An 18,991-nucleotide genomic window follows, 5' to 3' on the forward strand; every position below is an offset into this window, starting at 1 on the left:
CAAGTGGTTTTCTTTGTTTTGCCTACAGTGTGTGTCTGAATTAAATGAAAATTACAGTTAAGATTAGGTAGCAGACAAATAAAAAGCATTATCATTACAATTCACACTTTATTTATGTAATTTTATTACATTTTTAACAAGGAATGTGTGAAAATAATGATGCATCGGAAAAAAGTCAAATTGCTCAAATACCAAATGTACCGGCATATGAACATGCAGAGACAACACGTGAGAAGAAAACATGAAGGTATTTACAGAGATTGCACATGTTGTATTTAATTACAATTAAGACATTATTTCTGTATTGAAATTTCACTTAAAATGGCTTTTCTTTAAAACTTTACATTTTCAACATGAATCAACTTTTTTAACATCGTAGTGCTTTTTTTTGACAAAGAGATGAAGAATTGTGTCTTTGTGAGTTTGTCAATTATAGTCAAGTTGTCAGTGCATTAGAAGTGCTGTGATTTTAGAGTTGTAAAAGAGGCAGATTAACTATTCAAATAACTCTTAACGTGTTTATTTTCACAAACATCATCCTAATACATAAGAAAAATGATAGAGAGGATCTTGTATGAAACAGAAGATTGTAGATGAATACTCCTGTTATAACTGCCCTGTAATCAGAGGAACTGGTGTCATGATGACATGTCAAAATAAACAGGTTACACGTAAAACATTTAGCAACATGCTGCTAACGATTGATACATGGACAAAGATCAACAATCTACAGTATGTGTAAGAATGAAATAAACTCATCTCAGAGCTTTTAATTTTGTTTTATTTAACTAGGGAAGTCAGTTAAGAACAAATTCTTATTTACAATGACGGCCTAAGAACAGTGGAATAACTGCCTTGTTCAGGGGCAGAACAACTGAAAGACATATTACCTAGTCAGCTCAGGGATTCGAACTAGCAACCTTTTGGTTACTGGCCCAACGCTCTAACCACTGCCTGCTTAAAAATACTGTAAATTTGACTGAACTTCAAAAGGTTATACCCACCTTCCTCTCTAAGCGCATCCCAAAACCAACAAGCATAAATATAGCAGTGAATATTAATGTGTTAAGCAAGAAATAAAATCTACAATATTTTTTTAACCCAATAAATGGTTTCCATAAATAATAATAAAAAAAATGTATTTGCTTCTATAAGAGCATGATTGGAGACTTATCTGGCACCATGGCTTTGTTCTGTTTCAAACAGCATGGATGGTGTGACACAAAAGGCAGCCAGGTGAGGCTGAAGTGGGTCTGTTCTGCTCCCTTTGTGTCTTTGTGTTGCATCAGCTGGTCTGTTAATCCTGGCAGTCTGTCCCCTCGAGGTGGTCTGGGATGGGCAGCCCCGTGAGAACAGTCAGACACTTGTTCCACACGTTGAACACGGGACAGACTGGCTGAGCGAAGGTGATGTCGAACGTGTACAGGTGCTGTGAGCCAGCGCCATCGTAGAAGGCCAGGGACCCGGCGTCGTAATCCAACAACACCCCCACGCGACGCAGGTGGGGGGACGGCTCGATGGGCATCTCCTTGCTGTTGTGACGTACTACCCAGGAGTTGTTGCATCGAGATAATACCCACGAGGCCGAGTTCTTGCCGACCCACTCGTGTTTCGGTGCTGACTTGTAAGCAACGCCCACAGCAAACCTGATGAAGATAGAAAAATAGCATGTTAATGGCTCGTTCTCTAGTAGAGGTCAAATAGCACCTGTGGGAAATGACAGGACTCCTAGCGTCCTAGAGATTTTTAGATTTCAAGATTGAGTTTTATTATAGTGTAACCAGAGACTGTGATTGGACTTCCCAATCTGAATCTCACACACCTTTGTCTCTCCGTATGTTCTAGTCTGAGGTATCTCAGGCACGACTGGTCCATATTCTTACCATGTGCTCCCTCCTATCAAGGCCTCCCAGTAGTGGCGCCCGCTGTCGATGTACACGTTCCCCGTGACGCCGTAGCTGCCCTGGCTGGTGAAGCGGTCCTGGGTGTGGCTCTTCTTGGACGACGTCTCGTCTCGCTCCACCGTCAGGTTGTCGTGGGAGATCTTCAGCTTCTTGTGAGCAGACTTTGGGTCCAACTTGAACGGCTGACCTGTGAATGGACCATAGATTCATTAAGAAATAAGGCCCGAGGGGGTGTGGAATATGGCCAATATACCACAAACCCTCGAGGTGCCTTATTGCTATTATAAACTGGTTACCAACGTAATTAGAGCAGTAAAAAATACATGTTTTGTCAAACCCGTGATATACGGTATGATTTACAACGGCTTTCAGCCAATCAGCATTCAGGGCTCGAACCACCCGGTTTATAATTTAACAGTAAACTATAGTAAATACGCTAGTAAATAGTAAATATCTCCATATGTCAATATCTCCTAAGACGCTTGATGACGTCAGCACGGTAATGGAAACTCTGACATACTGTTGGTCTTGAGCTTCCCAGGTACACTGCTGCGACTCCCTGCCTGGTTGATAGCTTTGACCATAAAGATGTACTTGGTGCCACACTGGAGTCCATGCACTGTGTAGTGGTTCTGCTTGATGTTGGGCACAATCATCCAGCTGTCAGCTGAGTTACACAAACCTAGACCACAGACAAAGTCAAGTCAGTTAAATAACAGGAGCTACAACCACTGGATTGTAACAAACACACAAATGTAACAGGCATTCGTTGACATAACAACACCTTCGATTAATACTTTGTTGTCGTCAAATCAAGATTGTGGTAATTCTAGCATCTGTATTGTCATAACCACTTACGGCTGTTATTTCTCTGCGTGACCCGTCGTACACAATAACATTGCCAGTTCACTGTAGTATGAACAGGCACTGGGGCAGAAGAGGGCCAATTGCTTGCAACCCTTGCTAGGGTGATCTGTTCCAACAGTCTGCCACTTACATGAGCCGCAGGGAAACACAAATCTCCATCTGGATTGGAATCCAGTCTGACTCAGCCTATATACTCTGGCCTGTATCAGTCTCTAGCAGAGATACACAGCAGATAATCTTATTATAATTTTATTATCCAATGAAAGGAAAGCATGGTTGTTGCCTCCCTTCTGAAATAAAAAAATGCTTTATTTGATCGGGGTAATGTAATGACCCCCCCTCCCCCCCAAAAAAGAAGCTATTCACAGCAGGAGCCACTCAGATAGTCTACCTTTCATGATTTAACAGTTTATACCACAACAGGCATACTGTACAGTCACACAGCAAACTGTTCTAGGACATGCTTTGTGTACGTACTGACGACATTGGCTTGTCCAGTGAAGATGGCATACTGCAGCTCATAGGAGACGACACAGAACTCGTCATCTGATGTCCAGTGAGCAGTGACGGTGTCGTACGATGCTGTACATAATTCCTCCCGGATTATTGGGGGATTTGGTGCTGAAAATAGAAACATTTAGTTGTTTTTCTTCACGTCTCTGGTGTTTGTCAGTTATTTAGGACAACAATGATGAACAGTAGACATACTCACTACAGTACATTGGATTTACAAACAAAAAAAATCACTTTTTTTTTAATGACCAAAATGGGTTGGATATTTGAGTTGGTAAATAAATTCTAGTCCACTCTTGCAAGGTGTTGTGACTTCATTGGCCAGTTCGCAGTTGTAAATGAGAACTTGTTCTCAACTAGCTACCTGGTTAAATAAAGGTGAAATTAATAAAATAAAATTGTGCCGTGTACTTCAGTTGGTTAAGTTACTGGCCATAGAGTTAAATGTAGTACAGAAGACATCCTGTGAGAATTCCCTAAAAGCCAGAACAATCAAAAGCCAATTCATTCAACTGTAAACGAACCCTAAACTGTTAGTTTACACCTGTAGTTTACAAAGCATGTGACAAAAACTATTTGAGAAGCTACAGTGTAGATGTTTATCTATTTGACTGCTGGAGAAAATAGAGAAACAGAGAAATTGCACTGTACCAGAATGTCCCTTTTCAGACAGACCTGAGTTATAGATATGTCCTAAATATAATTCTGACTGAAACGATGGAAAAAGATGGATAACAGGTGGAATTGCGTTCACCTGTGAGGTAATCCAAGCTTTCCAGCATTTTCTTTTCCCTTGTAAAGTCCAACGCAAACGTATCAAAGGTGTCATTCAGGTTTATCTCTGGTATCAGGATCTGAGAGGATGCTGTTGCCATGGACACTCTAAAACACAACGATATATAATTCACGTGACATTTCTCTCGTTACAACCTGGGAATCTGTCAGTTGAGACTGTTTGGAGCATTATCACAACAATCAGTTGACTTGATAGCTCACCTCTCGCAGGTGCTTTTGGCTGTCTGCAGGAAGCGGGCGTGGTCTGTCTCCCTCAGGGTGTGATCCGCTTGAGTGATGAGGGATGACGATCTCTCGATGATCTGCTTGCAGGTGGCGATCTGCTGGGCTAGCTTTCGCAGCCGGGTAGCCTGAGAGGAACAATGGACTATTGAATAGCGCGGTGCAGGGACAGACCAATAGACTGCTGCTACTGCGGCTTCAGAAACGACTGTACTACAGCAGGTTCAATTGAGTTGACCGTTCTTTATTTAAAAGGTCACAATCGAGAGGTCATTCGATTGTACATAATCATGTCACCATCTTTCTCGAATTCAAAAAAACACGCCTTGCATGTTTTTATCTGATCAAATTTGCATCGACCATCATGATTAGCCAAGTGATCAACTTTTAGGATGGAATGAGAAGTATCTACATCATCCAAAACATCACCATGGTAACGGAACGTGCCTGCTTGCCCCGTCTGTCCATCGTCAGGGAGCAGAGAGGAGAGAGCAGAGAGGGGAGAGCAGAGAGCAGAGAGGAGAGAGCCAAGAGGAGAGGAGGGAGCAGAGAGCAGAGAGGGGAGAGCGGAGAGGGGAGAGCAGAGAGGAGAGATCAGAGAACAGAGAGCAGGAAGCAGAGAACAGAGAGGAGAGAACCGAGAGGAGAGAGCAGGGAGCAGAGAGCAGGGAGCAGGAAGCAGAGAGGGGAGAGCAGGAAGCAGAGAGCAGAAAGGGGATAGGTGAGGGGAGAGAGCAATGAGCAGGGAGCAGAGAGGAGAGAGCAGAGAGGAGAGAGGAGAGAGTAGGCAGCAGAGAGGAGAGAGGAGAGCGCAGGCAGCAGAGGAGAGAGCAGGCAGCAGAGAGGAGGAGCAAAGGAGGAGCAGGGAGCAGAGAGGAGAGAGCAGAGGAGAGAGCAGTGGAGCAGAGGAGAGTGCAGAGGGGAGAGCAGAGGAGAGAGCAGGGAGCAGGGAGCAGAGAGGGGAGAGCAGGGAGAAGAGAGGGGAGAGGAGAGAACAGAAAGGAGAGAGCAGGAAGGCGAGAGAAAGGAGAGAGCAGAGAGGAGAGAACAGAAAGGAGAGAGCAGAGAGGAGAGAGCAGAGGGGAGAGAGCAGAGAGGGGAGAACAGAGAGCAGGGAGCAGAGAGCAGCCTCCTGACTTTGAAACGAGGCACGGGGCGAGGAAGGAAGCAGTGTTCCTCAGAGGGGCCAGATCACAGGAAACAGGTCTGATGTGGCTCTGACACTGAACATGGCACAGCATGCCAGCGGCATCCCCCCCCCCCCGAGCCCTCTCTAATGACACTTAATGGGGGGAAAGGAAGGGAAACCACTCAAGGAGCAGAGTGGATTTGTTTCAGATGCATTAATGCTGTGTTAACTCTCCTCCATTACTACCAGTGAGCTGGCATACTACAGAATACAATACTGTATAGCACACACAAAACAAAGCTACTCTAGTTAGATCAGTCACATAGCGATGACCTGACAACACTGATTTTCATCAAATAGGAATTCCAGAGTAAATGATGTTCATCATACATTCCATTAAAGAAGCAAGCAGACTCTTGCTTATGTTTGCCTCTTGAGGTACATTGCAGTGGCACTGTGGCTCCCGAGTGGCGCAGCGGTCTGAGGCACTGCATCTCACTGCTAGACGCGTCACTACAGACCCTGGTTCCATTCCAGGCTGTATCACAGCGGTCTGAGGCCACTGCATCTCACTGCTAGACGCGTCACTACAGACCCTGGTTCCATTCCAGGCTGTATCACAGCGGTCTGAGGCCACTGCATCTCACTGCTAGAGGCGTCACTACAGACCCTGGTTCCATTCCAGGCTGTATCACAACGGTCTGAGGCCACTGCATCTCACTGCTAGAGGCGTCACTACAGACCCTGGTTCCATTCCAGGCTGTATCACAACCAACTGTGATTGAGAGTCCCATAAGGTGGCGTGCAATTGGCCCAGCGTCGTCCGGGTTAGGGTTTGGACGGGGTAGGCAGTCCATTGTAAATAAGAATATGTTCTTAACTGATTTGACTCGTTAAATAAAAGGTTAAATAAAGGTTAAATAAAGGTTAAATAAAATAACACAGTCAGTGAAAGCTGTGCATGTCTAGCAGAGATGTATGGCACGGTAACAACATTCATCCTCAGCCTTTATAGAGGGTTAGTAACCAAAAGGTTGCTGGATCGAATCCCCGAGCTGACAAGGTAAAAATCTGTCGTTCTGCCCATGAGCAAGGCAGTTAACCCACTGTTCCCTGGGCACCGAAGACGTGGATGTTGATTAAGGCAGCCCCCCGCACCTCTCTGATTCAGAGGGGTTGGGTTAAATGCAGGAAGCGTTTGTACAACTGACTAGGTATCCCCCTTTCCTTTTCCACCTTGGAGGCAGAGTGTCACGCCCTGACCTTAGTTCCTTGTTTATGTCTCTATTTTGGTTTGGTCAGGGCGTGAGTTGGGGTGGGCATTCTATGTTGTTTTTCTATGTTTTCTATTTCTATGTGTTTGGCCCAGTATGGTTCCCAATCGGAGGCAGCTGTCTATCGTTGTCTCAGATTGAGAACCATACTTAGGTAGCCTTTTCCCACCTAGTGTTTGTGGGTAGTTGTTTTCTGTTTAGTGTGTCTTCACCTTACAGAACTGTTTCGTTTCGTTCACTCTCTTGATTGTTTTTTTGTTATTGCAGTGTTCAGTTAATTTATTAAAATTAACATGGACACTTACCACACTGCGTTTTGGTCCGATCCTTCCTATTCCTCATCCGACGAAGACGACGATCGTTACACGGAGGAAGAGGAAGACTAAGCATGCCAGCTCCCAAGAGTTAGACATCCTGACCCATGTGCCCTCCTCAGTAACCGTCAAAACATACTATTGTCTGGGAAATATTCACAGGCTCTTATAAAACCCTGGGCGATGTAGAACGATTACAGGCACAAACAAATCTAGGCCTAGACAAATGGAATTGCCATCGGTCACAACAAGGTGGAATCAGAACATGGCCATCGGTCACAACAAGGTGGAATCAGAACATGGCCATCGGTCACAACAAGGTGGAATCAGAACATTGCCTTGTCACTGATTACATTGTCATTGTAATGTAGTGAGGTGATTTGCCATAAGGGCTGCAATGTCTACTTGCAAGTTTTGACTTGTAGCTGTTGTTGATAGTTGCAAACATCTATAGTATGTGGGAAGGAGGAGGGAAGTATTACCTTGCCCTCGTTTATCTTGGTGGCTATGATCTGTCTTCTCTGATGTATGATGTCCATCAGAAGGTCACACTCTTCAAGGAGCTTGTTCTCTTGTCTTGATGCATTACCCTTGGAAACAGATCAGGACAGGGATATGAATCTACAGGATAAAACATAGCATTTACAGACATTTGTATTTTTTTAATTTATTTGTATATTTTTATTGAACCTTTTATTTAACTAGGCAAGTCAGTTAATTAAGAACAAATTCTTATTTGCAATGACGGCCTATCCCGGCCAAACCCGGATGACGCTGGGTCAATTGTGCCCCGCCCTATGGGACTCCCAGTCACGGCCCGGTTGTGATTGAGCCAGGATTTGTTGTCGCCCTTTCCTGCAGTCAAATTACCAAAATGCACTCTATTGGCTTCATGGGTGGAATGTTATGAAACCTTTTTTTTTTTACCCATAAAATCTGGTGTTTCTATGTCAAATGTTTTTTTTAAATTATTTTAAAAGTCTTCTGTGATGTATACAAAGTGTAATATTGGGATGCAAACTCAACATGTATACATTATCAACTCTATATCTGACATGGTACAGGTCTCTTCTTTTCTGAAGTCTATAACCAGGTGTGTGAGAGGTAGACTTTTGTTTCAAATTAGATTTGTTTAAGACCACCAAGAAACACCCTGGGTGACCCTGATTTAGTACAATTAATTAGATAATGCTCATAGACTGTAACAAAGCCCCCCTGGCTCATATATAACAGTGCACCTGAGGCAGTAGGCTATCTAGTATTTCCCAGGATAGATCTACACAGCCACAGAGATCCTATTAAATTACATTTCTAGTATGTCATTCTATGTACAAAACGCTGTCACCATACACAGGGTAGCATAGTGCCACAGGCGAGAGTCAGCTGAGCCTAGTCATTGCAACAGTTGTTTTTGCTTTCCCACATACAGCCAGAGGAGCTGCTGGCCCACTCTCTCCTACATCTCTCTCCTTCATCTCTCTGTGGGCACATTGTGTTATCTGTGCCATTTTATTCCTCAATTGGTTCATGCACATATGTTTTGCTATGTCCCATTCATGCCTATACCCCAAACAACACCCTACCATGCACAAACACACACACACACACGTGCGAACACATACACACCTGTCTCTTATACACATCTAGATGTGTATAAGAGACAGACCCTACCATGCACAAACACACACACACACACGTGCGAACACATACACACATGCACACACACACACACACACATACACACACACACACACACACACACACACACACACACACACACACACACACACACACACACACGCACACACACGGTCAAATTGGCAATATCACACTTTTTATGTGAGGTTAGCCTACTTTGTATAGTTAAGTTTACTGGCATATCCACTTGACTGTATACCCGGGTCAACATATTCATCTCAGTAACTGTGTCCGTGAGATAGTATGTTACAGTATTCTAACATGTTCAATGAATTTCAAAGCCTTGCATGTCACAGAATCTGGTGAGCTCAGCTTGAATGCTAAATAACAACATTAAGGATAAAAAAAAATGTTTCAACCAAAGATTTTTTAAACCACAAAGATTTTTTAAACCAAAGATTTTTTAAACCCCAAAGATTTTTTAAACCAAAGATTTTTTAAACCCCAAAACCCCATTTTTTTATTTGTATGTTTCTTATCTGACACCTAATATGTTACATTTACAATACAAGTAAAACATCTAAAAAGCTTAACCTATCAAACAATAGAAATGCCACTGAAACTGAGAGCTGTATCATATAGCCTAATATGGAAACAGATAAACATCCTTACTTACCTCCACATGTTGGCAGATCTGGATCAACTTGCCCATCAGAGTTTCCAACTCATTGTTCCTCTTAATCAGATTGCTGAGGTTGGAGTCCAAGGTTTGCTGTGGGGAAAAAAAGAATAGAACAATTATGAACAACAGAGAGAGTCTGTAGCTGAAAATATTCCTCTAGCAAAATGTAAACAGTTAAACTAAATGTGGAAAGAAGGGGAGGAAAAATCATAATCACAATCATGGCTGTCCACTGGAAAAGGACGATGCACTAACAGACAGTCCCTTCATAGGGTCTGGTTGTGTCCCATTTGGTGTGTGATAAGTCAGTCAGTCAGTCAGTCAGTCAGTCAGTCAGTCAGTCAGTCAGTCACCTCTGAGCTAGCCCCAGTGCCAGAGCTCCCATCATCCAGCCTGCTCACTGAGCTGCCAAAGCTGAGAGGTACAAGCAGAGCGTCTGCCAGAGATATATCCTAGGGCTCAATTATTTCTTGGTATTTTATTACAGATCCCCATTAGCGGCTGCCAAGGCAGCAGCTACTCTTCCTGAGGTCCAAAACAAGATTAAGGCAATTACATACAAAACAAAACGGATACATTATTATACCCCTACATATCTACAATACAACACATTATTACACCACTACTCTACCACTACATATCTACAATACAACACATTATTACACCACTACACTCTACACTACATATCTATAATACCAACACATTATTACACCACTTACTCTACCACTACATATCTATAATACAACACATTATTACACCACTACTCTACCACTACATATCTACAATACAACACATTATTACACCACTACTCTACCACTATATATCTACAATACAACACATTATTACACCACTACTCTACCACTACATATCTACAATACAACACATTATTACACCACTACTCTACCACTATATATCTACAATACAACACATTATTACACCACTACTCTACCACTACATATCTACAATACAACACATTATACACCACTACTCTACCACTACATATCTACAATACAACACATTATTACACAACTACTCTACCACTATATATCTACAATACAACACATATTACACCACTACTCTACCACTACATATCTACAATACAACACAATTATTACACCACTACTCTACCACTATATATCTACAATACAACACATTATTACACCACTACTCTACCACTACATATCTACAATACAAAATCCACAATGCAGCAATATAGCAATTTTACAATGTACGTGTGTGTAGAGTGCGTGTGTTAGGAGGTGTGTCCATGTGTCTGGTGTGCCTTTGTGTGTAAATTAAATTCTTAACAATGAAGACCTGCGCTACAGCGCGATAAAAAATTTAATGCAATGTTCCGGCGTTAGTGGAGACTGCATATTCCGGGCCAATCGGTAATGATCTTTAAATTTCAAGCGTAGTATAGCGGTGAACATTGGCGATACGTATTTAATCGAGCTCTAGGCAACTAAACCATTCATGCATTAATCACCCAATGATGACTCAGATCCAACTCTCTCACAACTTTACTAATTATGACATTGCTGTATAGTACATCCATGACTAGAGTCTATAGCAGCCGTTTCCAGCCTTTTACTGTATGTTCCGGGACCACTAATTCACTGTCAAATTCACTAATTCACCGTCAAATTCTGGAGTCCCAGAATTGTTTTACATAAAATATATTTCGCGTCAAATTTAGAGTAAAGTTTAACACGAATGTAACAGATTAAAGGCCTATTGAAATTACTGTATTATTATGAACAATTTACATTGTGAAAAGTAATGTAAAATGTATTATTTAAGCAATAAGACATGCGAGGCAGGGCTTTATCATGAATCCAGCCCCAGGTCAATGGCGTTGTTCAGTCAACCCATTTACCTCCTGTGACTGTATTCCTGATACACAGCCCTGCCTTATTGCTTAATTATAAAACTTAACAAAATATTTAAATAACAATGAATTACATATTTTCATTAAAATGTTATTTTGATAAGTCAAGTCATACAATTACATTTTTCCACCAGAAGATATAGTCCGGACAAAAATCTGGTTGTTAGTTATTTTGGTCATGTTGCTGCAGACGCGACCCAGTCCTTCATTGTTTTTGCATAGTTGCTATGCAAAAAGACTGGTCATCCATTCTCAACAAAATGGTTGCTATGCAGGCTGGATAACTTTATTGTAGCTAGCTAGCTCGCTAGCCTAACTCAAGCCACGTCAGACATTGAAACTGGAATGACAGTAGACTAGCTGCATTTTCATATTTTTTTTTAGCCTTTTTGCTAATGGCATTTACTTGGATATGTCCATGATGATGCGTGATTTCGACTGGCTCAGGAAAAGTGGTCTCGTCTGGGCACCGTTCACTATATGTATGGTACTACTGAGATCGACGTTCAAGAGTGAAACATTGTTTCCGAGGTTGGACAGGCAGACAGTGAGGCTTATATTAACCCCCGCTGTACCAAACTAAATGTTAGGCTTATATTAACCCCCACTGTACCAAACTTAAAGCTAGGCTTATATTAACCCCTGCTGTACCAAACTAAATGCTAGGCTTATATTTAACCCCTGCTCTACCAAACTAAATGCTAGCTTATATTAACCCCTGCTGTACCAAACTTAATGCTAGGCTTATATTAACCCCCTGCTGTACCAAACTAAATGCTAGGCTTATATTAACCCCCGCTGTACCAAACTTAATCTAGGCTTATATTAACCCTGCTGTACCAAACTAAATGCTAGGCTTATTTAACCCCTGCCTGCTACCAAACTAAATGCTAGGCTTATTTAACCCCTGCTGTACCAAACTAAATGCTAGGCTTATATTAACCCCTGCTGTACCAAACTAAATGCTAGGCTTATATTAACCCCCGCTGTACCAAACTTAATGCTAGGCTTAATATTAACCCCCGCTGTACCAAACTAAATGCTAGGCTTATGTTAACCCCCGCTGTACCAAACTTAATGCTAGCTTATGTTAACCCCTGCTGTATTAAACTAAATGCTAGGCTTATGTTAACCCCTGCTGTATTAAACTAAATGCTAGGCTTATATTAACCCCCGCTGTACCAAACTAAATGCTAGGCTTATATTAAACCCCCACTGTACCAAACTAAATGCTAGGCTTATGTTAACCCCCCACTGTACCAAACTAAATGCGAGGCTTATATTAAACCTCCACTGTACCAAACTAAATGCTAGGCTTATATTAAACCCCTGCTGTACCAAACTAAATGCTAGGCTTATATTAAACCCCCACTGTACCAAACTAAATGCTAGGCTTATATTAAACCTCCACTGTACCAAACTAAATGCTAGGCTTATATTAAACCTCCACTGTACCAAACTAAATGCTAGGCTGGAAGCAAAGGGAAATAATGTGTGAGTTGAGATAAATACAAGAGATGATTCTGACAGCAACATGAACATGATATTCTGATGGAGGTGCAGTGATCGTTTTCAGATGGAACTTTTTAATTTTTTATTTTATTTTACATATATATTTTCAGATGGAACTGTTAGCAGTGTGTTTGTGACGGCCATTACAGCACAGCTTGGAATGCTGCTCGTCCAATCAGTATCCAGGATCCAAACAACCAGTTATTAAGCTCCCAACTGTTATTCTTTTTTGAAGAAAACAAATCTTAAAGGCCCAATGATGCCGTTTTTATATCAATTTCAAATCATTTCTGGGTAACAATTAAGTACCTTACTGTAATAGATTTCCCCCCCAAAAATGTAACTTTTTTTAACGATTTCTCAAGCAAGAATTTTGCTAGAACTGTCTGGGAGTGGTCTGAGTGGGGAGGGGGAAACTAAAAACTAGCTGTTATTGGCAGAGAGGTTTGGAACTCTCTTTGTTATTGGTCTTATTAACCAATTTACCGCATGGTGATGTCACCATGGATGGATAACGATGCTTCATGGGTGTCAGTTGTCTCTGTGTGCAGAGGGTCCCTGGTTCGAGCCCGGGTCGGGGCGAGGGGACAGACGAAAGCTAAACTGTTACACCAATATATCCTCCAAACACCGGATTCGAGGGCATTATCACTTTGATACAATGGGTTACCAACATATTAAAATAATGATTGACATTTTCATTAAAAACATAATTTTTATGAATTTATTCATACTATTTCATCCTTCCACAAGATATAGCCCCGACACAAATATAGAGTTCGTACCGAAGCCGGCTGGTTGTTTGTTCTATCGGTTCGGTTGCCAGAGACTCGACCCAGTCGTTTGTTCTAAATGTTCCATTGGCATACTGGCTGGCAACGTTCTTATCCCTTGCTTGCTAGCCAACTACGGCTAACTTACAGTCACATCAAACAGCGCAGCTAGAATAACAACAGTAGCTGCATTTGCATTTGTTTAAGCTGTTTTCCAGTAACATTTATTTGGACACATCCATAACAATGAGCAAATGAGGCACGATATCGTCTGGCATAGAAAATGTACTCTCGTCAGGACACTGTTGTTCAGAGGAGCTAGCCAAAAACACAGCTAACACAATCACTTCAAACTGAAGCTGGAAAGACTTCAAACTAACTCCACTTTGTTTCTCGTTTTACCTTTTTTCAATTTACATTTCTTTGTATATCTCCATAAAAATTATGCCAGGTGATTCATGATTTCGACTGGCTGAGAAACGCTGCCTGTCTGTCTCGTCTCGACTCCCGACACGTTTATTACTATGGGACAGCAGGAGTTTGAATTTGAATATTGAATATTGAAACAATGTTACAGATGTCGGAGAGACAGACAGCAAGGTTAATACAAATCTCTGCTGTTGAATACTGAATGGTAGTCTAAAATGCATGTAAGATAATGTCTACATGCTTTTTATAGTGGTGATCAAGTTTATAAATTGCATGGCTGGGCTGATGAGACAGTGGATTGCGCAGTCAGATGGAACAGAGTAAATAGGCATTTTAACATCATCAATTTAGTCGGTGGTAACTTGTGGAATAGACACCGGCTGGAATTCAGTTTTAACCAATCATCCTTCAGGATTAGACCCAGCCATTGTATTAAACCACACATTACAGTCAAAGCAAGTACATTTTATGTTGTTTGATTGTCTTGCACAACAATTTAGTATTACTCTTCTCTGTTTTAACTTTGCTCCAAGGATTACTTTGTCTTTCCACCAGGGTTAAGCAGTGAGGCATAAGGAGAATACGAGAACATTGGTTTGATGAGAGGGTTATTCGTTAATGGTTATATAATCCTGGATGGACTTAATATTGGGATTGTTCCATGTATGGGTCTACAGATAGCATCATGGGCTTACCTCCCTGAATGAAAACAGCAAGATAATACCAAAATGGACTGTTAATGCCAGAACACTTTGCTCAACAAAACAAAGAATTTAAATCAACTGCTTTTTGAAATCCTAAGGCCTATGTTGAAGTAATTGTCCACCATGTTTTCCCCCCTTGGTTTTATCATATTAAGTACAAGCCCTTCGTATTGCAACGCCATAAAGTCATTGTGATATATACAGTGCATTCGGAAAGTTTTCAGACACCTTCCCTTATTCTACATTTTGTTACGTTACAGCCTTATTGATTAAATAAAAACAATTCCTCATCAATATACACACACAATACCACATAATGACAAAGTGAAAACAGGTTTTAGGAAAAGAAATACAGAAATACCTTATTTACATACATATGCAGACCCTTTGCTATGAGACTGGAAATTGAGCCCAGACGCATTCCTGTTTCCATTGATCATCCTTGAGATGTTTCTACAACTTGATTGGACTCCACCTGTGGTAAATTCAATTGATTGGACATGTTGTGGAAACACGTACACCTGTCTATATAAGATCCCACAGTTGACAGTGCATGTCAGAGCAAAAACCAAGCCATGAGGTCGAAGGAATTGTCCGTAGAGCTCCGAGACAGGATTATGTCGGGGCACAAATCTGGGGAATTGTAACAAAATATTTCTGCAGCATTGAAGGTCCCCAAGAACACAGTGGCCTCCATCATTCTTAAATGGAAGAAGTTTGGAACCACCAAGATTCTTCCTAGAGCTGGCCGTCCGGCCAAACTGATCAATCGGGGTAGAAGGGCCTTGGTCTGGGAGGTGACCGCCAACCAGATGGTCACTCTGACAGAGCTCCTGAATTCCTCTGTGGAGATGGGAGAACCTTCCAGAAGGACAACCATCTGCAGCACTCCACCAATCAGGTCTTTATTGTAGAGTGGTCAGACGAAAGCCACTCCTCAGTAAAAGGCACATGACAGCCCACTTTGAGGTTGCCAAAAGGCACCTAAAGGACTCTCAGACCATGAGAAACAACATTCTCTGGTCTGGTGAAACCAAGATTGAACTATTTGGCCTGAATGCCAAGCGTCACATCTGGAGGAAACCTGGCACCATCCCTACGGTGAAGCATGGTGGTGGCAGCATCATGCTGTGGGGATGTTTCTCAGCGGCAGGGACTGGGAGTCTAGTCATAATCAAGGGAAAGATAAACGTAGCAAAGTACCGAGAGACCCTTGATGAAAACCTGCTCTAGATCGCTCAGGACCTCAGATGGGCCGAAGGTTAACCTTACAACAGGACAATGACCCTAAGCACACAGCCAAGACAACGCAGGAGTGGCTTCGGGACAAGTTCCCGGAATTGAACCCGATCGAACATCTTTGGAGAGACCTGAAAATAGCTATGCAGCGACGCTCCCCATCCAACCTTACAGACATTGAAAGTATCTGCAGAGAAGAATGGGAGAAACTCCCCAAATACAGGTGTGCCAAGCTTGTAGTGAATACTTCTGTAAATGTAATATTTCATTTATTTATTTTTTACGTTTGTAAACATTTCTAAAAACCTGTTTTTGCTTTTTCATTATGGGGTATTGTGTTTAGATTGATGAGGAAAAAAATATATTTTATCCATTTTAGAATAAGGCTGTAAAGTAATAAAATGTGGAAAAAGTCAAGGGGTCTGAATACTTTCCGAATGCGCTGTACAGTACAGTATGATGAAAACAATTGAAGAATTTAGTAAACAGAGAACTTTGGAGAACTGAAGGTGTCTGTGAAGTCACTGTTTAGCTAATGTTGGGAAGCTCTCTCAGGTCGGCCTTTTCACATTGCCATTTCATTAGGCTCTGTGCTTCAGCCGTCAGCGTGCACAGAAATAGCATTAAAAAAATAATAATAATAATTATTAAACTGCTCATCAAAATTATTTATTTATATCCAAGGTGACGAAAGCAATTAGAATAGCTCTGTGCTGCCTGCTGTGGATGGATGGATAGAAGGTGCCTGGAGATCCATAGAGCCCTGGCTGGAGAACAGCTGATGCAGCCTCACAGAAACAGCCCATAACTCCATGATAAATGCTCTAATGCAGTTCATAAAGTTTAAATGGACTCATTATGATAATTTAATCGGCTGAAAAATACATTTATTTTATACAGCAGTATGTCTAGTAGTATGTTTGCACGTCTAGTTGTATAATGCACTTGAAATAATTGACTTGGTGAAGAAAACATCATGTGATGACATAAGGAGTCATAAAGGGAATAGTTATGGTTGGTTAATACTGTTGCCAGGTCAAAATAACATTGCTTTTATGTAAATAGGGTATCTCCCCGTCTCGCCTGTCTCTCTTCCATAAACGTTTGACAGTTAGGGTGGCATGCCAGTTGGCATTTCAACTCCCAACAGGAGATAAAGCATCCACTTCCTCTCAGAGATGATTTATCCTGTTGCATTCATTTGAAAGTATTTGATCCCTGAAGAACCTCCCTGTCCAACACTGAAAGACAGACAGGCAGGCCCAGACTATATAACCGCTCTTCCAAGAACCTCCCTGTCCAACACTGAAGACAGACAGCAGGCCCAGACTATATACCCCGCTCTTCCAAGAACCTCCCTGTCCAACACTGAAAGACAGACAGCAGGCCAGACTATATAACCCGCTTCTGCCAAGAACCTCCCTGTTCAACACTGAAAGACAGACAGCAGGCCCAGACTACATAACCCGTCTCTTCCAAGAACCTCCCTGTCCAACACTGAAAGACAGACAGCAGGCACAGACTATATAACCCGCTCTTCCAAGAACCTCCCTGTCAAACACTGAAAGACAGACAAGCAGGCCCAGACTATATAACCCGCTCTTCCAAGAACCTCCCTGTCCAACACTGAAAGACAGACAGCAGGCCCAGACTATATAACCTGCCTCTTCCAAGAACCTCCCTGTCCAACACTGAAAGACAGACAGCAGGCCCAGACTAATAACCCGCTCTTCCAAGAACCTCCCTGTCCAACACTGAAAGAGAGACAGAAGGCCCAGACTATATAACCCGCTCTGCAAGAACCTCCCTGTCCAAACACTGAAAGACAGACAGCAGGCCCAGACTACATAACCCACTCTGCAGAACCTCCCTGTCCAACACTGAAAGACAGACAGCAGGCCCAGACTACATAACCCGCTCTTCCAAGAACCTCCTGTCCAACACTGAAAGACAGACAGCAGGCCCAGACTATATAACCCGCTCTTCCAAGAACCTCCCTGTCCAACACTGAAAGACAGACAGCAGGCCCAGACTACATAACCCACTCGGGCCAACTCCATTTCTCTGTTACTTCCTTCAGATAGACTTCCTTCAGCCTTTTGAGGGTTGATGCACTGTAATCATTGTCACTGGCAAGTCATCTAAATTGATGTTTTGTAATGTGAATGTAAGGTGTGACACTCTTTCCCGAGAAATGTTCTCTTTTGTCATATATTTACAGAGTTCTGCTTTGTTTCTTACATCTGGAAATAGTGGACTGCTGATATCATATGCCAGGCTATCATCTGCCTTTTTACAAACGGCACAGTCAGAACTAACACTGTCCTGAGATCAGGTGGTAAAATGACAGAAAAGTTGGCAGAACAGTTTTCGAAACACAGACAGTGACCTGACCGGTCAGGTTTTTGTCAGGAAGGAAGAGAGACTGAGCAAGCCAAAACCAAAGGTATGGGACCAAAAGCATTCCTCATCCAGAGGAAGCAGCTATTCCTTCCTCTCATCATGTCTGAATTGATTTAGGAAAATAGAAATCCATCGCAGGGAACTGTCTAAACACTAAGAGCATTACAATGTACTATAGCTGAGGCACACAGTTGTATAATTTATCATTATACTCTAACGGAAATTCATTTGAAAAATATGTCATGAAGATGAAAAACATGTCAGATGAACGTGAGGAAACAATGTAGAACCTTTGGAACTTGAACCATAACACATACTGTTCCTTCTAACTCTAGAACCAATAATGATAATTTTAACTAGAACCAATAATGATCCTTCTAACTCTAGAACCAACAATGATAATTTTAACTCTAGAACTAATATTCATAATTTAACTAGAACCAATCATGATCATTCTAACTCTAGAACCAGCACCACCGAGAGCATCCTGACTGATTGCATCACTGCCTGGTATGACAACTGCTCGGCCTCCGATCGCAAGGCACTACAGAGGGTAGTGCGTACAGCCCAGTACATCACTGGGGCCAAGCTTCCTGCCATCCAGAATCTCTATATCAGGCGATGTCAGAGGAAGGCCCTAAAAATTGTCAAAGACTCCAGCCACCCTAATCATAGACTGTTCTCTCTGCTACAGCACGGCAA

General features: G+C 42.1%; 1 protein-coding gene across 5 annotated transcripts in view; it reads right to left on the reverse strand.

The window, feature by feature from the left end:
* Positions 1–94: 94 nt before the first annotated feature.
* Positions 95–18,991, reverse strand: part of LOC112068350 (E3 ubiquitin-protein ligase Midline-1) — a 76,467-nt gene continuing 57,570 nt past the window's right edge. For all 5 annotated transcript variants that reach the window (XM_024135481.2, XM_024135480.2, XM_024135482.2 and 2 more), the window contains 8 exons: positions 9,333–9,428; positions 7,501–7,608; positions 4,281–4,429; positions 4,039–4,166; positions 3,249–3,392; positions 2,425–2,586; positions 1,884–2,091; positions 95–1,646 (listed from right to left, as the gene is read on the reverse strand). In XM_024135481.2, coding sequence (XP_023991249.1) covers positions 1,298–1,646; positions 1,884–2,091; positions 2,425–2,586; positions 3,249–3,392; positions 4,039–4,166; positions 4,281–4,429; positions 7,501–7,608; positions 9,333–9,428 — 1,344 coding nt within the window. In that variant the 3' untranslated portion in view covers positions 95–1,297. The remainder of the gene's footprint in view (positions 1,647–1,883; positions 2,092–2,424; positions 2,587–3,248; positions 3,393–4,038; positions 4,167–4,280; positions 4,430–7,500; positions 7,609–9,332; positions 9,429–18,991) is intronic.

The sequence above is a fragment of the Salvelinus sp. IW2-2015 genome, unplaced genomic scaffold (assembly GCF_002910315.2).
Source record: "Salvelinus sp. IW2-2015 unplaced genomic scaffold, ASM291031v2 Un_scaffold463, whole genome shotgun sequence".
NCBI classification, from domain to species: domain Eukaryota; kingdom Metazoa; phylum Chordata; class Actinopteri; order Salmoniformes; family Salmonidae; genus Salvelinus; species Salvelinus sp. IW2-2015.